This window comes from Carettochelys insculpta, chromosome 27 (assembly GCF_033958435.1).
Source record: "Carettochelys insculpta isolate YL-2023 chromosome 27, ASM3395843v1, whole genome shotgun sequence".
Classification (NCBI taxonomy): domain Eukaryota; kingdom Metazoa; phylum Chordata; order Testudines; family Carettochelyidae; genus Carettochelys; species Carettochelys insculpta.
Window position 1 is genome coordinate 16,060,620 of NC_134163.1, and position 22,789 is coordinate 16,083,408.

The following is a 22,789-nucleotide window of genomic DNA, read 5'->3' on the forward strand; positions in this document are numbered from 1 at the left end:
ATCTCCACCCAGGTGGTTGGGTCTCGCTGGGATCATTGGCAAAAAGGAGCCAGAGTCTGCCGTCACGAGCGGCTTACGCAGCGCAGGCCCAGCCTGCGAGCTGCTGAACACCCTGCACGGATGCAGACGCCTCTCTCCCACTTACCCATAGGCCCCGTTGCTGATCAGTTTGATGGTCTCAAAGTCACTCTCACAGGGTTTTCTCCGAGAGGTGGCAGCTGAGGCCCGGCTCTGCTGAGACACACAGACCGGGGCGTTGGACTCTCAGCAGGCCCTGGCACTGTGACTGTAAACACAGCGCACACCGCCCCTGCACAACTGTCTAGCCCTGGGAAAGGCTCCTGCCCACCCACCCTCCCTCCCTACCTTTGCAGTGCCCGTCACACCAAGGAATGCTTTCCTGTTACCAGGGGCTTGTCCAGCCACTAACAGCAAAGCCAGACCTATGCTCCACAGATGATACTGGTGCTCAGCATTCTTGGAAGCCATCACACTAGAAATCAACTGCCCTTTGCAAACTGTGCACTGCCAAATCAAAGCTGCCTCGAGCTCAGATCCTGCGTGTCTGGGTGCCCACCCGCAGGTCCAAGTATAGGAACAGAGGTGCCCAACAGACACGTCACACAGCTACAGACGGGCCATTCAAACCCGGAGCTCCCCGGGAAGAAGGCACTGCCAGGAGGCCATCTGCACGCAGGATGCTGAGAGTTAATTTGCTAAGCGTTGGAGAAGCTGGCTGGGAGACAGGAACGCTTGGACGGCTTTACCTCCTGGGAGTCGTCGTTTTCAGGGGCCACAGCGATCCCACTATCAAAATGATCCAGCCGAACCATTTCTGCAGACAGACGGAAAGACCTAGTGTCAGGAATTCAACAGCCTGCCCAGTGCGCAGGGAGGAACTGCAATGGAGCTGGGCCAGACTCAAGCTCTGCTGAGCTCTGCACACTGCTCCCTTCCAGAGAAGTGGGGGCTTCTTAGTGGGGAAATTGACCATTTCCAGACCCAGGCTCGGTGCTGCTACCCCAGCTCCTATCAGATTAGCAGGTGCCACCTTCAGTGAACAACCTGCACAGGGACCAACTTCACCGCAAGATGCAGAGCAGCTTTCCCTGGCCTGTTCCCCCTGCACTGGCTGCGTTTGCTGCACGCACCATCCCCCTGCAGCCAACCTTCCAGCTGCTCAGTGGAAGGCAACCGCCAGGCTGCTACTTACGTGGGATCAGCACTGGGCTGAGGAAAGAACAGACAGAAAACTTTGACCATGTTGAGCCTCTGCCCTTGTCAAGGGCTTGAGTGACTTCAGCCTCTCATCCACCCGCCGCATGCACATGCTCAGTTCCTCCCAGCACTGGAAGCACCAAACCGCCACAAGCAAGCCTGTTTCCAGGCAGTGTGCAGCCTGGCTCATGGGCATCCTCTCTGAGGCCGCTGCATCACTAACAAAACTAATGCCGTAAGAGTCACCATCCATACCCCACACCAGGGGTCTGCAACCTGCGGCTCCGGAGCCACATGCAGCTCTTCAAGGACTTCTTTGTGGCTCCCAACACTATAATTGCAAAGTAAAAAAAACCCTCCTGATTATTTTCCATAAATGGTGAATGCCTAGCGTTACCCGAGGCGGTGACTCTGGGATGAGGGCGGCTCCTCGCCTGGCAGTAGCAGAGACCTCCAACGCGTGCAGAATCTGGCTGACTACCAGCAGCCACTTGTGGAGGGTCCCTCTCCCGTTCCCAACCCCCGCCATCCAGTCAGTCAGAGTCAGTCCCAGAGCTGTAAAACATCCCTACCCTCCAGAGGGTCCTTGGCAAGCCCCAGCTGGCTGATGATGTACCGTGGGATATCCGTTTTTATTCCTTGGCCTATCTTAGCATGTCCTTCCGCAGCTTCCAGCAGATGATAAAATTCCTCAGGATCAAACTCCTGGCCAAGAAGAATAAGTGCAGTCAAGATGCACGTTCTGCCTGTGTCCCTAGATAACAGCACCTCCCGCACCACAGCTCACAGCTGTGCACGTATTCTCAAAGAGAACCAGAGCAAGACCATGAACTGCACCGAGAGGGTTCCCTTTAGCTCCAGAGCTACCAGCTGCTACGCAGGCAGCAGCACTCTGTGGGAGAACTGGAGCTCCCCGAGCTTAGGTGTGTGTCTGTGTTTCCAGTGTAATCTCTCCTGGCTGAAAAATCCGTGTAAACACACGCCACATGCCCAGCTCCCAGAATTTAGGGGCTGAGCTGGCACCCAGCGGTGCTCCTTCCAGCTGCCACAGGCCCTGCCGTGGCTCTCAGGCTAGCGCTCCTGAGAGAGGGTTGGAAACGTACCCTGGATAACTAAGTTTCCAAGGCAAATGAAGGAAACTAAGTGTAACCAGCCAGCGCCAGAGATGGACAAGCCAAGCAGGCGAGACATTCCTACCTCACAAGGGAGCCCAGTACCACCCTGTGGTCTTTAACACCTGGGCCTAAACGTCTGACTGTCTGCGTCTTCTTTCTCTCGTCCAACCACGTTCCCTAGCGCTGAGCACGACTCCCGCTTCCCAGGCCAGCGCATGCGCTTACACTTGCATTATGGCTACGAAGCTGCTGCGCAGGTGACAGGGGAACTGCACTGCTGATCAGCTGTTGGGTGCACGAGCGTGGAGCAAGCTGTTCTACTGGAAGTGAGTCTTTCTGACCGACTCGCAGAGTAACGCGGGGCTCCCTTCGCCCATGCAGGCAGCACACACGGCTCCTTACCAAGCACTCCAGGAGGCGGGCAGGCCGGGATATGATTAGCAGCAGTTTCCTAACCAGCTGGTCAATGAACCTCACTTCCTCGCTCTCTGAACGCTCCTGGGCCTGCAGAGGAGATGACAGATGCCCAGGTCACCAAACAGCCCGTGTCGAGGGCGGGACCCAGCTGGGAGCAGGCGGGATTGTGAGAACACCCAAACCCTCACGTCACGGAGCAGCTTCTCCAGTTTCTCCTGCAGCTCCATGAAGTAGCGCGAAGTGATGAGGGCTTGCTGGGACTTGGCCAGGCAGTCGCGAGCCAGCTCGATGATCTGATGGTGGATGAAGCCCAGAACGCCATCAGCCAGGGGCAGCGTGCTGCTGGGCGAGCAGCTGGTAATGGTCCCCTGCAGCCGCTCCTCCATCTGTGCTGTGGCCTGCAGGGCAGAGCAAAGCAGATGACTGCAGTGACTCTATCTGCAGGAGTTAGCCAGCAGCCCAGCTGATCTAGCGCACACTCCTGCACGTGCCCTGCACGCATGCAGCGCCTTTACACTCGGGACAGCGTCCTCAGCTGGAGCCAGGGCACTTTACACCAGCAGAGGCTCTTGCACCGAGGTTTGTACGGGGGCAGCTCCCCATTGGCTGAATGTCCCAGCACACACCCAGGCCTGGGTCCATTGTTAATACCCAGAAGCACTCCGAGAAGATTGCTGAGCACACCCTTGTGATCCAAACACTGAGCTCCAGGCCAGGCCTCTCGGCATGAGGGTCCTTCCACAGGCTCTGGCACTGGACAGCTACCAGCTCTTCCCCCTCCCTCAGCTCTACATAAAACACGTTGAACCACAGGAAGGATGGAAACAGGGGCTTGCTGCTGCTTCGGTTACCATCTCCCCGGGGCTGATGGAACGGGAAAGCCTGCTGCAGAAAGCGATGTTAACGCTGAGTTACTGGGACAGGCAATGCAGCACACGAGCCTGGAGCCAGGCTGCCATGCACTGGGCTGTACGACCTCAGCACGCCAGCGCTGTGCGAAATAACTGTTCTGATCGGTACACGAGGGACGTGCTGGGAAGAGTGTTCTCCCTGCGCGTGCCTTGGAGCTGGGTCACGGCACCCCAGGCCAGGCAGCCGCACAAGCAGCCAGAACAGGAACATCCCTATGTTTGTGATAGTCCATCTCCCTGTCCTAGATGAGGCTGTAAGTCCCTGCTATCGCTGCACATTGGGAAATCTCAGCCCAGTCGGCACATGCTCACACGGTTATTGTTTTAAGCCAGCAGCCATCTCCAGACATGGCTGCTGGGGTGGTTTCACGTTGCTGCAGCAACACAGAGCTCTTCACTGACATCACGTATCTCCTGCTCCCCCCACCAGTGAGCTACCATCCCTCTCTTGCGCCATCCCCGTAGCACACACTACGCATCCCCGGACAGAGAACAGAAATGATTTTGCTGGAGACTAAACTGCTGACAAGCCCAAGACATGCTGTGCTGGAAGCAGCTCTCCAAATGCCAGGCAGTTAGTTACCTTCGGGAACCGTTCCTTGTAGACGTGATTCATCATAACAATCTCATTATCGAACATTCCACCTGTGCGTCCAGGACTGATGGGAAAGAAAAGCATTTGTCTTCAGAAGACCCAGTGGGGATGGCTTTGTGCCTTCGGAGGCTCCTCCCAGCTGGTTTTCTATGCAGCTGCCATGTTTCACGAGCCATTAAAGTGCACTCAGCACTCCCCAGTGACCCCCCATCCCCAAACAGCTGCCCAATGCACCCCCATGCTTCCTGCAGCTCCCATGCCACTCTGCCCTCCCACCGACGGGGCACAGCCCTCACTGCCCTGAAGCCCCCCTCTGGAACTGCTCCTCATTCCTGGCACATGGAACATCCCCCCCGTTCCCAGCCAGCACCCCTAGCCATCACTCTACATACAGGTCTCTCCGGGTGGGGAGAGGGGCAAGCAGAGGACACTGCCTGGCAGCTGTCTGAGCTGAGTAACTCTCTCCAAACTCATGGCACCGATCACCCAATGAAGTTCCCAATCTAGGTCTCTGGAGCTAAGAGAATAACCCAGACATTTCCATTTCTTGGAAGAAAGGGCTTCTCCCCGCCTCAGGTTATATCCCTGCCCCAGTCACCACGCTCATGCCAGCATTACAGAAGCAAAGTGGAATGCCACTGGGAAGAAAATGTCTATACCACAGCCAACGGTAAGCAGGCCAGCAGTGTGACACATGCCCAGGGTTCCTTGTCTGTGGCCATCACTGCCTGTTCACTGCTGGCAGTGAAACGCTTGTTTTTAGTTTTGCAGGGCACACAGAGATTGTCGCGTGAATTGTCTCTCTCTTTGGCCCACAAAAGAACTCAGTGGACCTTCTGTCTCCCCTGGCCACACCAGCACCACTGGAACCTCTCTCCTGTTAGACAAAGTCAGTCACAGGGAGCAGCCACCATCTTGTGGACCAAGATCAAAGCCAGTTTCAACTCACCCCCACCTTCTCATTTCAGTAACTAAAGAGCGAGCTGCAGCTTAGCGTGGGTCTCTGCATTTCCTCTGTACAGGGGATGGCAGCCTTAGAACTAGCCTCTCTCTGGTAAGACATTCACCCACTCCTAAAGCCCTGGAGATAATTTTAATTTTTAATTCTAATTTTAATGAAATTTCAGACAACAAAGCCTAGGACCAATTAGCACTCTCACTCAGTAAGAACCGCCTGGGTACAAACGAGGCCTCTCCACACATTTCACAATGGGGAAAAAGCATTTAACTGAACTATTCCCTGTAAGAGATGCAAACCTGAGGCACTTCACAACTGGAAGACAAAGCAGTGAATGGGAACAGTCAGGTTCAAGTCTGCATGGATAGTCTAACAAGTTGCAGAAGCTGAGGAAGAGTTAGTTGGGACTCTTGCTCGCACTTCTCTGCTCTGTTCTCGGGAATTTCATGCAACGTGCCTAGGTACAGGCAGGGAATGCACAGGCAGATGTAGCTACGCAAGACCCCTGTGTGTCTGAAATCTTGAAGAATGCTGTAGACCTGCTTGCAGTCCTAGCTTTGAGAAACCAATGGCTGGGGAGAAGGGAGAGAAAAGGCATTGCAAACAGATGTGCCCAGAGCACCCAGCTTTTACTTAATACATGTAGTGCATCTAGATCCAGTTACATAAACAGACGGTTTTTAATCTTCAATAGTATGTCTGATTCCGGCCTCTTGACTTCAAACCCAACCGGCAGCTGGGTCAGCAAGGCCAGACTTTCAGGTATGCTCTGATTGGATCTCAAGGTCTGGGCGTTCTTTTGAGTAGTCGCCTCTCAATCTGCTGGGACCACCCCAGGGCCAGTGTTCAGATTTGAGTCCCCAGCTGAGATGGAAACCAACCATGGCAAGGAGCTGCAAACAATTCCCAGTAACAGAAGTGGATTTGCAAAGGGCCTGCAAGCTAAGCTCAGAGAAGAGCCACCTGAGAGGGCGGGGGCACCGAAGGATTAGCCTGAGATTTACTGCACTATGGTTTGGAATCAGACGTCAGCCATTTTCTCTTTGCGAGAACAACAAGAAGTCCTGTGGCACCTTACAGACCAATCGATGTTTTGGAGAATAAACTTTCGTGGGCAAAGAGCTGCCTCAGCAGGTGCGACGCGATACACGGCATCTGGCAAATGGGTCTTTGCCCACGAAAGCTCATGCTCCAAAACATGTCAGTCTATAAGGTGCCACAGGACTTCTCGTTGCAGACACAGACTAACTCGGCTCCCCCTCTGATACTTGCCCTTGGCGGAAGCACTGCAGGCAAAGTAGGGGCCATTCGGCAGAACAGAATCCACGTGGCAAAGCCCAGGAAGCACCAAGCTTCACGCCACCAGACTGGTGCATCCACCCTGTGACAAAGCAACTCGAGAGCTGCCCACTAGGGGGCCTCTTGCACCGTCTCCTGTAGCAGCTGGGGACAAGCAGAGGATCCGGGGCAGCCTGGCAATCCCCCACCCAACACAACGTCGCACGCACGGGCGCACACACAAGCCTTGGCAAGCCCAGGTGCAGGGGGAGATTTCAGGTACCTTAGGCTCCTGGATCGTGGCCGCAGGTAGGGTGAGCGGCGCCCCTCCTCGTCTGTGACGCTCTCGGTGCTGCGGAAATGCTTAGAGAGGAAATGCAGCTCATCGGGAGTGGGCTGGTACGGCAGCTGGTGCAGGCGCTCCTGGGAGGATGAAGATGACTGGATAGAACAACAAATGCAGCAGTTAGGAGATAGCTAAATTCTGCCAACGGAGCAGGGTGGAAACAGTTCATTAGGAACAGCTGCCTCGGAACCCTGTCGTAGGCTGGAAATACTGACAGGCAGCCTGGGACCTCGCTTGTCACCTCGCCTCTCCCAACTGTGCTGCACGTAAGTGCGCAGAATGGATTGCATTAGCCACCTCAACACCTGGAGATCAGGCAGGGGCCAAGCTGCCCCCGCAGCTCTGACCTGCTTCCCAACTCTGAGGAACCCCTTTTCTCCCTACATGACAGCCCCTCAGTTCTAGTTTGTAGCATCCAGCTCTGTTGCAGGCCAGGGCTCCCCAAACAGCTCTGCTCTATCACCCAACCCTGACAAAGCCTCCATTATTAATCTGCAAAAAAACCAAACAACCCTGCCATCTGCAAAGTGCTGCAGCTAACTCAGCAGCATCCCGCAAAAAGAACATCTAGACATGCCAAGAAGCCCCAGAGAATTTGCTGTTGAGGGAAGGCGATGACAGAGCTCAGGGATTTAACACCCCGTGTAACATGGTGGCCCTGGCCTCTTCGGCGGGAGGAGAATCCAGAGCCTCTGACTGCACCTAGGCCAGAGGAGCCAGACTGGGCAAGTCAAGCGAAGGCACAAGGAGCCAAGAGACATGAGGGCCCTCCAGGAAAGACGGAATGATCAGGAAGGCAGCAGAGCAGCTCTCAGCTGGGAAGCCTGATGGTCTTCCTGTGCCAGACAAGGCAGGAGAGGGCTGCAAGCTGAGAGCAGCAGAGGGACATGTCGTCTGGCTCTCTGGCTGTGCTGCTGAAGCCAGAGGAACTGATCTGAAGCCCAGGGACGAGGCCTGGGAAGGGACACTAGCACCTTACCAAAGAGAAGGGAGTGGTGAAAGAGGTTCATGGATGGACTGTGGAGATCTGTGCTGTTACAGCTGTGCACAAAGGGCTTTTGTTCATACTAAAGTAACCCTCTGAGGACTGGATTTACGCTCAAATAGCACTAGGTTGTCTCCGGGAACGGAAATGGAAACTGAGACAGGCCCACCAGGCAGGCTGCAGCCTGCCCTAGGACATTCCACTACTTCAGAGTTCCCTCTGCTGCTACCGACAGCTGGAGAGCTTTACCGAGACAGTGGAACTGGGGGTATTTGTCCCATAGCCAGACGAGGGTAGCGAAGCCAGTGACCACCTTCTGCCATCAGCCCTGCAAGAGGAAACCCAGGATTACACAGGGAGAATTTTGTTTAAATGCAAATAAAGGAACAATGAATGTCAGAGTGCAGTGGGCAAGAACAAGCACACGGCTGTGGCCCAGCCAGGCAGCTGCAGCCCCAAAGCCTCTTACACCAAACGTATTTTGATGTCAGGTCACAGCAGTAACAACGGCTGTGCAACTAATGTTATGGCTGAGGAGACAGGAATGCCAGAATCCGAAAACAGAGGCCATGTGCCCCGCTGCAGCAGAGGGACACCAGCACGCGTGTCCCTGTGAGCGGGTGCTGTTCTGTCAGTGCATGGGGCAACAACTGCAGAGCGACTGCAGCCACATGACAGCTCGGCCCTGTGTTCTGGCCACCCTGCACTCGAACAAAGCCGCTGGCGGGGGGAACCATGGGAGGCTGGGATCTGGGGCCCTGGGATTTTGATCTGCAGAACAGCACGATTCCTCCGGGCGCATGACATGCGAACACGCACAATGGATGCGTCTCTGCCCCGCCCCCCAAAGACGGGACGCCAGACACTTAAACCTAGCCTGCTATTTTTGCTGAAAGCGTTTCCTGGGCAGCCAAGAGCCTGGGAGCCCAGCCCAGGGCTCTGCACCCTATGCCTGGCTGGCCTTCAGCTTCCCCACCTGCCCAGCCCAGCTGTCCTGGAGCCACAAGACTGGAGCTTGTGCCCCAGCCTTTAAAGTGTCTGTTGCAGAAGCCCCTGTAGTAACGCGAACCAGGCGCCTCCCTCCAATGGTTTTGCATCCATGGGCAGAATAAATGTTGTTACGTGCAGCGAGGCAAGTGCAGATGAGCACCACCAGGAGCAAACATGCTGCTGTGGGCACCGTGCTAATCAGCTGGGCGGCTCCTGGATCTCTCCTGAGTACCGCCCAAGCGCTCAGTGTGCAGCCAGAGCCACAGGACACCAAGCAGTGTTCTTCAGACACGGAAGGGTTAATGAGCCCAGTGCCAGGCAGCCCCGGGAGACCTTGCACTGGCACAGAGAGAGGCAGGTGAGAAGGGTTCATTCCAGCCACGCGAGAGCAACCCCCTGCCAAGCTGCAGCGAACTCCATCACAGGCTCTGTCACGCTAACAGCCAGCTTCTTCCACAAGCCCAGGCCTCATCCCCTGCCGCCACCGTATCTCCAGGCAGGGCCGTGCTGACTTGGCCTCCCCCTGCAGAGTGCTGTGCAGTCCTGGCGGAGCCAGTTGCCCGGCTGGACTCCCTGTCGGTCTGTGGCCATTTCAACTAGTATCTTAACCAGCCTGTACACTACGGCCCAGCCAGCAAGGGAACCCCTGGGCCTGTGCTTGCCCCATAGTGGTGCCCTTCACTAGGTTGCAAGGCAAAGGTCAGCGGGAAACTGAGGCATCCATTGGATTCATGAAAACATGACAGAAAATTCTTGCCTTGTCCCAGCAGCTTGCAGGGCTAAGTTACGAGAACTAGCAGCGGCGGCCCCCAGCAGTGCCAGAACGCTCACCTCAAGAGCCGCTCAGCCTCCTAAGTTGCTTGCATCATCGTTTGTCTGGTTTCCCACCATTAACAGCTTGGGAACCGAGCGCCATGTGCTCTAGCTCAGCTCTTGCTTATTTGGCAAACAAGAAATTAACATTGCCCATTTTATTGTCCCTGAGCAGGTTTGAAATTAACCCCGACCTCCTGGGTGTTTATTTCCAGAGAGGTGAATGGTATCAGCCCAGCAGGACCGGGAGAGCGCTGCTCCCATCTCCACCACACTGGTGACCCAGGTGTCGGTTTCAGAGGAGCAGCTGTTTAGAATGCAGGACGCTGTTCATAATCTGGTGGGACGTTTTCAAGCGGGGGCAGAATTTGGGTCTGGACTCTTGGCCAATGGCAGCGGGAGGGGAACAGAGCTGTGCCTGTTCCCGTAGCAGCCCAGCATTGTGAGGGCCAGTCATGCACTGATTAAATCTGGCACTGCCACAATGGGGGCGAGGCTCAAGGCAAGCAAGATACAACGCACAGTGGGGCCAGCATTCCCCACTGCACACAGGCCCCTTCCCACAATTACCTGTCAGTCCGAGGAGCATGACTGCAGGGTGGTGGGAGATTATCAGCCAGGAGGAGGGAGCAAGAGGGAGGGAGGAAAGAGACAAAAAGAAACAAGGTAACCGAGACCCACGCTCCCAGGCTTGCTGCCGTTGCTGGGGCTCCTGGGTTCCCGCCTCTCTCCGCTCGCTGGTTGGAACTCTGACAGCTCTAGTAGGCGTCAAAGCTCATGCAGCCCACGAGGAGCGCAGGGAAAACATCTGCACCCAGCAGAACTCTGGAGTAAAGCTCCAGCTAACAAAGCATTTTGCAGCCCGTTCGCACTGTGCTCTTGCTTATGAAGGGGCCTCCCTTTTGTACCCTGTCAGGGCTGTCTCTAACCCCCTCCCCCAAACACAGGAGCTCTCCTCTGGCACGCTAGGGCAGGGCTGTGCAGCGACTCTCACTGGAACCTCCCTGCAACCCCCAGCTCATGAAGAGGCTGATTGCCCCATTGGGCGGGTCTATGGACTTAAGAACATGACAAGGACCCTCCCAAACCCCAAGCACATTCGCACCAGGAGCGCACACCCCCAGCCGAGACTGCTCTCTGGAGGTGAACGGCAGCAGCCAGCTGTTACCAAACGCACCACCTTCTGCCGTTAAAACCGAACGCATTCACCTCTCCCCCAGCCCAGCCCTGTCTGCCGGGATTTACCGCCTGCCTGGGGGCAGGAGGAGCAGGATGCACACCCCAGCTTACCTGCGAGCAAAGGGAAAGTTGACAGATGTGCTAGCTGAGAAGTTGCGTGGGCTATCCAAGGGACTGCTCCCAGCTGCAGACAGAGAAGACATTAATGCACCACCTGATCCAGACCGTTGGCTGGTCATCTGGGATCTCACCTCTGCTAGCAGCTGCTACTGGAAGTTACAGAGTCACAAAGCCAATTGCTCTGTAAATATTTTTTCTGTTCCTCAAGGGAAATAAACCCACTGCGGGAAGACAGGGAGACCCTGCTGGGCAATAACCGCCCATCCCAGACAGCCACAGCTGGTACAAGGCAAGGTTAAAGCGTGGCCTCCTCACTCCCATCTTTACCTCTCAACCTGGCAGGTGCAACAGCCACTCAGAGACAGGCACACACCCAGTCTAACACACATGCCTGTGCCCAGGGCTGACCCCAAGGAACTGCTAAAGCACAGAGACCGACACTGCTGGGGCACAGCATCTTCACACAGCAAACACACCACGGAGAAGGGGCGTAGTCCACACCGGAGTAAGAAAAATCTCACAAGGGCCACCCATTGCCGCCCCTGCCTTTGGGCCACGCACTGCCCCTCCAAAGCAGCCAGGCTCAAAGACTGCAGGCCCTCAGCCTGTTCCACAGAGCTCAGCCCTCCCTTACCTGTAGGCACGGAGAGTGGGGAGAGTGGGCGGGAGAGGGTTGGCGACGGCGTTCCCACCACCAGGCTTTTCCGGTTACTGCTCCGGCAGCTGCAAAAGGAAAGCAGAGCGTCACTGCTGTGGGGCTCTCACACACTAAGCCAAGTGGGGGCGGATGCACACGGGCCTTTGGGATTTGGAAACCGTCTCCACAGACCAGGCTGATTCGGATTACCACTGTAGCACCCCCGATTCACGTCGGAGAGCCCTGCCCAGCAAAAGGGGAGAGCGTGGCCTCTCCACCGCCTCTGGCATGGGAACATTTAACAGGAAACGGTCTCGCCTGGGTTGCCCTTCCCATTTCAGCTGGACCTCACAGACAGCCAAAATCCAGCAAATAAAAATAAAAGGCACCAAAAAATGCAGCAAAGATGATACGGCCGAGTGGTTCCATGCCCGTAAATGGGAATTTGGTGGAAGAGGCCCCCCGGGCTCCTCAGTCCACCGTCACAGCCAAAGAACACGTCCATTGCTGCTGTTGAGGAGCTACCTTTCAACCACTCTGCTGTGAGCCCAAAAGGACTAACGTGCCTCATGCTAGAGCTGCAGAGACACCACTGGGGAAACTGGGCTGACTTTTGCTCCATAAAAAACAAAGCTACAGCATCAGCTTCCCCTTTCGGCTGCACTCTGTATTCAAACTAGGACTTCAGCAACTGCCTCCTGATAGTGGCGAACAGCTCCTGACTCTCTGGCACAAGCGCTCTGAAGAGAGCTGGCTGTCTCCTCCACACAACAGTGCAAGCACCAACCAGAGAGCCTCAGGGGTTAGCCATGTTAATCTGCAGCTTCACAAAAACAAGCAGTCCAGGAGCACCTTAAAAAGACCAACAGTTTTATTTATTAGGCAGTGAGTTTTCGTGGGTAAGACCCACTTCATCAGAATCTTACCCCCAAAAGCTCATTACCTAATCAATAAAATTGTTCTTCTTTAAGGTGATACAGCTCAACCAGACAGACCGTGAGTGTATAAATAACAGATGGGCATCTTTGCAGGACATCCAAATCAACAGAGGAGCAGATGTTGGCTCACATTACAACAGGGATGCAGAAAGATCACAAGTAGGGGCTACAACAGCAGAGAAGTTCATGGACAAAGAAACACAGATCTGACTGCATTTCGCAACCACTCCAGGTTTTACAGGACCAGGCTGACAGAAACCCAGAAGACAGAGGGTCCGACATTCCGATGGTAGTGGGGACAGCAGTGGGCCACCAATGGAAACGCATGGCTTTTATCTGGAACAATAGCAGCAAGTGACAAAGCGCTGAAGGAGAAAAGGAAGAGGGCAATGCAGGCAGAGCTCTGAGGTGGATGCCAGCAACGGAGGCAAAGAACTAAAGGAGAGATGCAGGCAGGAGCCAAACACCTGGGTCAGGAGGAGGTTGCAGGTGCACAGAAGGGAGACTCCTAGCAGCTCTGCAGAGCTGCAGAAAGACCTCTCAAGAAGAGCCTGACGATCCCTTGTGCTGTCTTTCTTGGTCTCTCACAGAGAGATGTCAAATGTGTCTGCAGAACAAGCCAGCCAATGGGAAGAACATTAAACTGCTCAGAGCTGAGGGTTGTGCAAGGGTTTGAGAAACGCCAACGCTACGCTGGAAACGAGAGGGAAATCAGAGCAGCCACTGAAGTCCTCGAACAAGTCAAAAGTCCCAGAACTGCCAGAATTTACTCGGTGGTCCTGAAGGCGGGAGGGCCTCTTCTGACTGAGCAGCCAACAAAGCCAGGGTGAAAAAACAAGGGCCCTGTGACTGGAAATGGGGCCTCACCATGGCATTGCTAAGCAGGGGGAATCCTACTCAGTGCATGAAGGCAACAGGTATTATGATGTAATTCCAGACCAAGTACTGGATAACATTATGCTGAGCAGAATGAAAACAACCGTGGATGCAATACATGAACAGCCGGCTGGGTTCTGTGCAGGTGGAGAACACTGTGAACAGCTATTCACTCTTCAACAGATCAGGAAAAGCTTGGCAAAACCCATCTTAATTAAGAGTGTGGTAGTGTCCATAGAGAGAGACCCATGAAATATCGTTAGAAGTTATGGAACATAGGACAAGCATCAACCTAGTAAGTCATTCAGAGAATAGAAGCAAACCCCCCATCAGATCTGAAACGGCCCTAAGTGAGTGTTTCGATATTATGACTGGAGTTAGACAAGGCTGTCTGGTACCATCAATCTGCTTTGCATTAGCAACAGACTGGGTGATTAAGCAGGCAACAACAGGCATTGTTGAAGGAGCAAAATCAGTTAGCATAGATTAGTTGACTTTGCCAACAACACTGCTTCACAAAGCACGATGTGGAACAGAGCAATTGCCCTTCCATCGGAGGCAGAACAGGGGCAAAAACTGGACGCAAGACAAAACTAAGGTTAGGAAGGCAGGAAGCTGGACAACAGATGCGAAGGCGTACAGGTGTCCAAGACCGGGATGTGGCAGTCAGGCCCAGCGGTTCTTAGATCTGCTCTGGAAATCGTTTCACGGCAGGTCTCTGGCCTGCTATAGAGGAGGTCAGATGAGGCGATCACTGGGGTCTCTCCTGCCCTAGGTATCTAGGATTAGAGCACAAGTTGGAAGCCAGGAGCAGGAATCCAGTGTCAGAACCAGACTCACATTCAAGACTCAGAGCAGAGGCTCAGAACTGGAGCTGGAGGCCAGGAATCACAGCCAGCCGCCAGAGCCAGGCTGCCTAGGGAGAGGCATGCAGGGGGCAAGGCAGGGATCTAGCAGGTGCAAGAATAACTAGAAGAACTAGCAGGAGACACTGCCAGAGGCTATGGGATGCACTGGCATTGCCTGGGATGTACCGCACTAGAGAGCCAAGGAAGAAGTGGACTGCTGAGCCTGTCAGCAGCACAGGCAGAAGGAAGCTCTGAGGTCAGGTCTGACAATTTAGGGCACATGAGGTCACAGTTCCGTGCTTTTCACTGTAAGGGCCATTCACTTCAAAACCTGAAATATCTTTATATTCACCGGGCTCTAGCAACTGGGGGGTCTGAATGCCAATTATCACAAGATTCATAATACACTTCCTCACTCATTGTGCCTGTGCCCATTCACAGCCAAACAATGCAAGCTATTTTTTAGAGCTGCATCCATTCTGCCCAGTGCGATGAAAAGCCCTTCCCACACCGTACGCATTTCTTAACACGCACAAGCTGTAAAGTTCTTAAATTGAAATTCAGTTACAGTTAGTGGCTCCAGGTAGCGTTCCCTGTAAGCTGGGCGCTCGTGTGGCCACTCTGGAGAGATTTAGGTGCTGCCCAGCTATTTAGGAGAGCGCCCATGACTGAGTTATTTGTTGATATTGATGGTGTACATTACTGTGTGCCTCAGTGCACGTAAAATTATTCCGCACAAGGATGGAAAATACCTGCGCTTGGAAGGAAAAGATGAGCAGGAACACTGGTTCCTGGCCTCCCTGTGTTTTACTGAAAAGCAGGGCGTGAGACACCACTAACACTGGGCTGAATGTCAGAGTATCCAGTACTGAGCGCAAAACTGAACTTAGCCATCCAAATGCCTTCCCTTTTCAGCAGCAACGGGTGCCAGCCACAAGACCCCCGAGTGCTGCTTGTAACCTCACATTTCCTATTACAATTCACAGCTCACCCTGGGTGCAAAGTACCTCTCTCTACACAAATTGCTAAGGCGCTTCTCTGGGCAAAGGACAGGCAGGCCTCTGACATTCACAGAGGTCCCCTTGCCAGGTGTCCTCACAACTCAAATAGCTGTTATTAAAAATCCACTACATTCTATGGCACACAGGAGGACAAGCGTCCCCTCACCTTGCTGCACCGCAGACCTGCTGGGCCAGTACAAAAGGCTGCCTCCTTGCAGTGCCTCGACACAGGCTTGATAAGAGACACAAACAATGAAGCAGACTTGACTGACTCTCTGCTCCAACTGCCCCCTCGCCCTTGGGGCCCAGGGCCATGCCGGCATGCCCGGGAGGCTGACTGCTGCATTTCTAGACACATCGAAAATGTACTATTTAACAAGGAATAAAAGCCAGCAAATGCTCAGCTCAGCCCCGAAGCAGGAACACACAACCTACAGCATCCCATGAAGGAAAACGAGGGGAAATCTCCCCAGACATCAGGCCAAGGACATAACTGCTGTGACAGCAGGAATACACCTGAGAGTCAGATTTACACCAACTAGGTCACAGTCTGCCTCCTAGACCCCTGCTACCCAAACTGCTCCAGAGAAAGGCCAGGCAGAACTTCTCTTCTCAGCTGGGAACAGAAACTTCGCAGGGGCACAACAAAGAATTATCTCAAACTAGCACCACGAGGGACCCCAGTAGTTCAGTGCTTCCAGAGAGGGAAAAGAAATCCCAGGGGCCAGGGAACTCTCCCGGGGGCCTAACCAGCAATGCAGGGGCGTTACTGACACCAGGAGTAAGGCAGTAAGGCGTGTTAGCTCCAGACCGTTGATGTTTAGCAATCTCCATGCACACAGCCCCTCCATAGCCGCTGTCTCACTTCCTCAGCGTGTCACCACCTTGCCATCTGCTGCTGCCCCAGTCACCTTGCGCCTGGCCTGCCATGCAGGGGCCCAACACCCCGGGGGCAGGAGGGATGCCTGGCCTGGCTTCTTCACGCAAAGCACCATGTGCCCCCGCAGCAGGGAGTGAACGCTTTTCCATGTACGTTCCTTGTACTCCGACGAGCAGGAGAGCCCTCCCCTGGCGCCGACCATGGCCGCGCTCACTAGCCCCCGAAGGATGGACAGGGGCTTCCGGGGGCTCCACCTGCTTTTCCCACCTCTGAGACCTCTGCCTGCGTTTTCACTGGAGTCTCATTCTCCTCGTTTCTCACCTGCAAACCCCTCACGGTGCCGGCCATTCCTGTCAGGAAGTCATTTACCCACAGGCCACGTTTCAATTACCCAGTTGCTGGAACCGGACAGCACGGGGTATCACCACTGCAGCATCAGCCGCCAGGGAAACCCTTTAAATTCAGCAGGGTTAAATGTATGTCTCTCAGCCTTTCCCTTTCCACCCAAGGGCAGGGCACCCGCCTGTTCTCAGCTGCAGTGAGGAGGGGGCTTACAGGCTCTCTGGTCTCTACCTCTCTGGAGCTGTGTCCTCAGTGCTTCCCAAGTTCATGCCTTGCCTAGAAAGACAGCTGTGTCCTCACACAGCACCAAGAGCACCAAAGAATGCAAGGAAGAGACTGGACCTTTGTGCAGATAATGAAAACATCCTGAGTTACTAGAGTAAATGCTGATAAAATTGGACAGTGGGAATAGCTATTCTGACAGACATGCCCTGAGCTCTAATTAACCGGGGTAAAGAAAAAAGCTGCCTGGGGAATGTTGTATGGGAGGTTTACTGCCCTGCCTCCAAAGCAGCCAGGGACTGCCACAGGGCACCAGAAGGGTGGCTGCTGCAGCCTTGGCCTGCCATGATCTGGCACATCCCATCTTCCTCCACCACCATTGTTTTCCAGCTTGATCCAGTGGGTTTGTTTTAGTATTTGACTTATTAAAAAAAGAAACTCTCCGTGGTTTGAGCACTGGCCTTGTAAACCCAGAGTTGTGAGCTCAACCCTTGGGGGGCCATTTAAAATCCATCTCTCAGGGTTGGTGCTTGGTCCTGCCGTGAGGGTGGGGACTGGGCTCGATGACCTCGCAAGGTCTCTCCCAGCTCTGCGGGAGATACGTACAGCACCCAGAATGAGCAACAGGAGGTGCACTGAAGTGTGAGATACAGACAGCAGAAGTACCTCCTGGAGGGAAATCCCTGCTCCATGCCTTCCTGTGCCCAGATCAGTTACCGGAGCAGCTGGGGGTGAGGGACAGCTCCATGGTTAGAGCATGTGCCTTGTAAACCAGGGTTGTAAATTCAGCCCGAGGGGGACTTTCAAGGGTCTGGGGCAGGTGAGATTTAAAAAACCCCAAACCTGTCCGAGTGGCAAGACACCTGGCCAAGAGGGCAGAAGACTGGGCTTGATGGCCTCTCAAGGGCCCTTCCAGCTCTACAAGATGTGTACATCCAGCTCTGCATTTCACCTTCTAGCACTCACAAGAGCAGCCGCCCCCTCCGTTTCCCCCGACTCCCAGCAATGTGCAACTCTGACCCGTGGGCCTGGAGGATTCACTGCTGCTCTAACACCACACTGGCAAATTTCTACAGTGAGAGACACGGAGATGCACTTCACGTCTCATAGAGCTGGAGGGACCGAGAGGTCATCGAGCCCAGTCCCCTGCACTCACAGCAGGGCAATCACCATCCCTGACGCTTTCTCTTTTAAATCCAGCCTGCCCCAGACCCTTGACAGACCCTCTGAAGGACTGAGCTTCCAAGGCCAGTGCTCTAACCACTAAGATATCCCTCCCACCAGTCATAGCCAGACTGACTAATCTACATGAAATAAACTTGCTTGTGTTAAACAGACACCAAAGGATGTTTTGCAGTAATCTGAATTCATATGTGAGCAAGTTCTCCTATGGGCTGGTTAACCCAGGTCAAGAGGTCAGCTCCAGACACATGAAAACTTATCAGCCCCAGCAAATCAAGAGGGACAGTGAGCATGCGCAAAACGCTGCTGCCTCCCCCAGATCCAGCCATCGCTCCCACCACCGGCAGGGACCTTTGTGATCAACTAGTCTGAGGTGCCCCGGTACAAAGGTCACAGACTTCCCCAGAAGAATCCTACAACAGCAGCATGCACCAATCTGAAGAGCTTGGGGAGCCTCACTTGATTTTTGCAACACAAGGCCTCTTTTTCTGCAGACACAGTCACCCTGCACACTCCCACTCAGGAGGAGTCTTTCTGAAGCAAAAACAAGTCTTTGGCGAGGTTAGTTCCAGTAATCTCTCTACAGACAGATTCTGATGATATTTCCTGTTTCTGCACACTCCACCCTCCAGGCCACAGCCATCCCGCGCCACATTAACCCTGTCCTGCCTGATTCGTCAGCTGCAGCTAGCACCCTTCCTCCAAAACAAGCCTTGTGCAGAATGGCTGCTGACTCCCAAAGTTTGGAGTGAGGGGAGCCAACCCAGCCCCCGAGCGCTCTGCCTCTAACCCTGCACTTGCAAGTTTTGCCAAGAAAGGAACGGAACACAAGTCAGCAAAAATCCAGGTATTTACAGGAGGTGCCAACACTGTCAGTGCAGCACATGTCTGAAGTCACCTTCCAGCAGCACCCCCTCAGTTAGCAGCACCATCAAGCACATATTCACAGACAGGGGAACGGTTACAGCAACTGTGACCCAAAAGTCCTCACAGCAGCCTACGACTGCACCAGAACGTCCGCCACAGAGGGGAAGTCAACTCCGCCACACGCTGCAAATGGCATCATCTGACCTGTCTTGTTATCACCACGCCAGGCCACGTCACCTGGAAGCAGCCCGTATCAGTCTGAGGTTTAGTGCATGAATATCAGCCAGGCACTCACTGCCCCTCCAGCCAGCCAGGAACCTGGGTCCAGGAGCTAGAACAGGCAGGCACAGCTATTCAACGAAGCGCAGCATGATCATCGGTGCACAGACATCCAGGTGTCCTGAGCCTCTCCCGCAGGACCAGGCTGAAGCAGGGGCCTGCCACATCTCTCCATAAAATGTTTATAGCAAGGAAAGAAGCACCAGCCTACGAACCCTTCCAATGCACTCAGAGCGGGGCTGGCTCGGAAGGGTGGGACACAGCTCTTTCCCTTGGGGCCTGAACTCTCATCAAAACCTGCACACCAGGGGACCCGCTATCGCCATCTGGCTGCTAGTTAGTGGCCTCTGGGAAATGACTGGATGGTCTAGAGAGGGGTGAGCAAACGTTTTACATCAGGCCCCACTTTTTGTCCCTGAAACTAGAAAGCCTCCCCACCTGTCTCATTCCCTCCAAACCGATGGAAGCGGCAGTCACGTTCCTACAACGAACAAGCCCTTTCAGCACGTGTAAGAGAATAAGTCTGTAGAACGTTAAAACTTTTAATCGGTACGTAACTGTCAACACAGACACAAAAACTAACAGATTTCAACATTTTTAATGAGCTGGATGACCCCAAGACACAGCATCCAATCAAGCTGAACTGCCTGAGGAAAGTTTACACCCTTCCCCGCACACACACACCTCGCACACCCCTGGTCTAGACTAGCCTCCCAGGGATCCAAAGGTCAGGCTGCAATAACCCCACACCCAGGAGGCGGCAGGGAGTGAAGCTTGCACCTGCTCCTGCCCACTTTGGACTTCACTCTGGGACACTTCATTCAACATGAACATGCCCAGGTCAAGGAAAAGCCACACCGGGGCCAAGCAAGTCTGCTCAAGTTAGCAGTTACATCGGATGCACAAGGCCCAAAGGCAGGCTGCGAAGGCACACTGCACCCTGGTGCCTGGATGAGGACAGAAGAGAAACCTCGGGGGCTTCCCTGCAACCCCTCCAAGCGGATTGTCCCGACCTTCTTCCTTCTGAGCAGCACAGAGGTGCACGGGACAGCACGGACCAGGCAGGACAAGACGCGCAAGTTACCAAGGCACATTTTCAATATGTCCAGTCTGGCGTCATGGCAGGCACCAGTGAGCTTCTTGTCTCGTGGTCACAATGAGGAGTGTGGACTTCTGGGTTTATTTCCAAATCTGGCACTGACTGCTGTGCAGCCTTGGGCAAGTCACTTTCCCTGCCTACCTCAGTTTCCTCGCTTGTGAAATGGATAAATGGCAACAACCAAGTCACGAGCTTTGAGACTGATGGACTGAAAAGACAATGCAAAGTGGCACTCATTCTGTGAAAATGCAGCTGGCGTCTGCAACGGGTCGCTTTGCTCGCATAGAACAGGGTTTAAATGGCCAACAATTGCAAAACATTGTCAGCCACAATCATGCTATTGCTTTCAAGAGGATCGTACAATTCAGCCAACCTGGTTAACCCATTTCTCCTGCCCTGTTTAGACCATTCAGTGAAAGTGTTTGGCACCATCTGGCACGAATTATCGCTCACTAGAAACACACTAGCTTGGTTACCCAGGCCTGAATAGACAATGCTGTCTGTACCATTCAACTCAGATCAGCTTATCGACAGCAGCTGCCATGCACATGCTTCGTCCCAGCCCAGTCACACACACCTCTGCGCGTGGTTTTGACTCAACAGTGGGTCCAGACAATTCCCTCCACAACTTACTTATGTTTCAGGTCCTCTGTACTAACTTGCGTGTGGAGGGGGGCAAGGTGAGCTGTTAGCTCATACTTCGGTCACATTGTCAAGCTTTCCACTGCAACCACCAGGGCTAGAAACGTACTTAAACAAAAATTAAAGCACACGCTTACGTGTTTGCAAGACTGGAGTCTAAATCTAATGCTGAGGCCTTCATCAATCGAACCTCACCCTACCCCACCAGGCACCAAGCACCTGCCCACGGCACTAGCATTCAGGAGTGATGGCGAGGCTGTGTTTCATCACACCCGCAACATGCAGTTCTGATGCTCGTGCAGGAAAAAAGGATTCAGTAAATATTGAGATAAAGCTTCACTTGGAGGCTGCTCCATCCTGCTCTGCCGAGCTGTCCCTGCGCCGCACCAGCCATCTCAACGGACACACAGCAGGAAGTTAGAATTCCTCTTGTGTTACAGCACTTTCCATCACACCAAATAATGTATCTATCTCAGCTGTTATAAAATACACCACCCTGTAATACTGTCCCTGGGTTCTAGCCATAGCAATGACCCACTTGCCTTTGCCTGCGCCCTTGGGAGAATTATGACCTCCTTAGGTTCAGCTGAACACACAGGACTCCTTAGATCACCACAGTGCTTAAGTGCATTTGTAGAACATTCACTTCACAGGTGTGCTTCCACGAGGACAGCTGTTAAACAGGTCACTCACATGCCCACCCAGACCACTGAAGTGGACACTTTAACCCTGCAACTGTTCCTGCCCGCCCGCCCTTTGTGTGGGAAATTTCATCCCCAAACTTGCTAACACATTTAGTTTTACACATGGGAGTCAAAGTATCAACGTTCTGACAGCTACACGCTTGTGGTTTGCAGGACGAAGCCCTAGATATGGATGGGCAGTGAATTTGCTAAGAAAATACACTCTTTATAATAAAAACAATGGCACTTTGAGGGTACTTTTAGACTGAACAAGGCACTGTGACTGTTGCAGTGCTGTGTGCATGTGTGAAATGCCCACTGTGTACAAACACACCAAAGCAGTTCACCCCGGATTAAGTGTGGCACCAGAGATCTCAGCTCTCACAATCAAAATGCTGCCTCCACTAGCTGCTGGTTACATTCTCAAACAAGCACAGCTGTGCTCCCCCCATGCTGCCCCACACAGCCAGCATGCATCCACAGAGCCATCATCGTCTTCCTTTCAACTCTTGCCTCGCAGCCTGCAAGCACCTTTGTGGTGACTAGGTTGCTGACAAGCCCATACCCCAGCCTGTCGTCCGGAGCAATACAGCTGCCTTGTTTCCTTGTAGGCCTGTCTGTAAACACATGCTGTCTCTTGGCTTGTGCTCTGACTGCCTTTTTGTCCTGTTTGTACAGCTCCCAGCACAACAGGTCCTGGCCCCTGACTAAGGCACTAAAATAGCTCCAATAATAAACAGCAGCACTCCTCAGGAACGGACTTGAAAGAGTAACTGAATCCTCCATTTGAATTGGAGTACAAGCCAGATTCCAGGTTTTGCTGGATGCATTTCTGAGCTCGATGGTGCACCATTCAGCCCTCACGCAGGCTGGTCCCCGGGACAGTCAGAACACGCACAGCAGAAAGATTCATCATCACGTTTTCGGAAAATATGAGCTCTGGCCATTCCAGCTGCCCACATCGTGCAGCGCTGCTGCTCAGGACACATAGGGTACTCCCGGTCTTGTTGTTGGGGGAGGGGTGAAATGCTCTGGCCTAGGCGCTGAGGGGCGAGAGGGGGAAGGAACACAGGTAATACTAGCAAAGCCAATGGCCAGTCTACACCACAGACCTATGCTGGTGTAACTGACTGGCTTAGGGGTGCAAAAAATCCACACCCCTCGGTAACACACTGATACCGACCTAACCTGAAGCACAGGCAGGGCTATGTCAGTGGGAGAGATTCCCCTCCCACCAGCACAGCTCCTGTCTCTGGGGAGGTGGGTTAACTACACCAAAGGCAGAGCACCATTAAAGGCGGCAGCTGCAGAGAGGCAGCACTTCAGTGCTGACCCACTCCAAGCAGTGCACTGAGGCCCTGCCCACAG

General features: G+C 53.8%; 1 protein-coding gene across 6 annotated transcripts in view; it reads right to left on the minus strand.

Moving 5' to 3' along the window:
* The window catches only part of MAST3 (microtubule associated serine/threonine kinase 3), a 117,528-nt gene that overhangs the window by 16,889 nt on the left and 77,850 nt on the right, over positions 1 to 22,789 (minus strand). For 3 of the 6 annotated variants that reach the window (XM_074978171.1, XM_074978165.1, XM_074978170.1), the window contains 11 exons: positions 11,560 to 11,648; positions 10,917 to 10,989; positions 10,197 to 10,217; positions 8,073 to 8,151; positions 6,776 to 6,933; positions 4,245 to 4,320; positions 2,939 to 3,148; positions 2,736 to 2,837; positions 1,791 to 1,923; positions 768 to 835; positions 146 to 234 (listed from right to left, as the gene is read on the minus strand). In XM_074978171.1, the coding sequence (XP_074834272.1) occupies positions 146 to 234; positions 768 to 835; positions 1,791 to 1,923; positions 2,736 to 2,837; positions 2,939 to 3,148; positions 4,245 to 4,320; positions 6,776 to 6,933; positions 8,073 to 8,151; positions 10,197 to 10,217; positions 10,917 to 10,989; positions 11,560 to 11,648 (1,098 nt within the window). The remainder of the gene's footprint in view (positions 1 to 145; positions 235 to 767; positions 836 to 1,790; positions 1,924 to 2,735; positions 2,838 to 2,938; positions 3,149 to 4,244; positions 4,321 to 6,775; positions 6,934 to 8,072; positions 8,152 to 10,196; positions 10,218 to 10,916; positions 10,990 to 11,559; positions 11,649 to 22,789) is intronic. The other 3 variants (XM_074978166.1, XM_074978169.1, XM_074978167.1) reach the window with 3 other exon arrangements.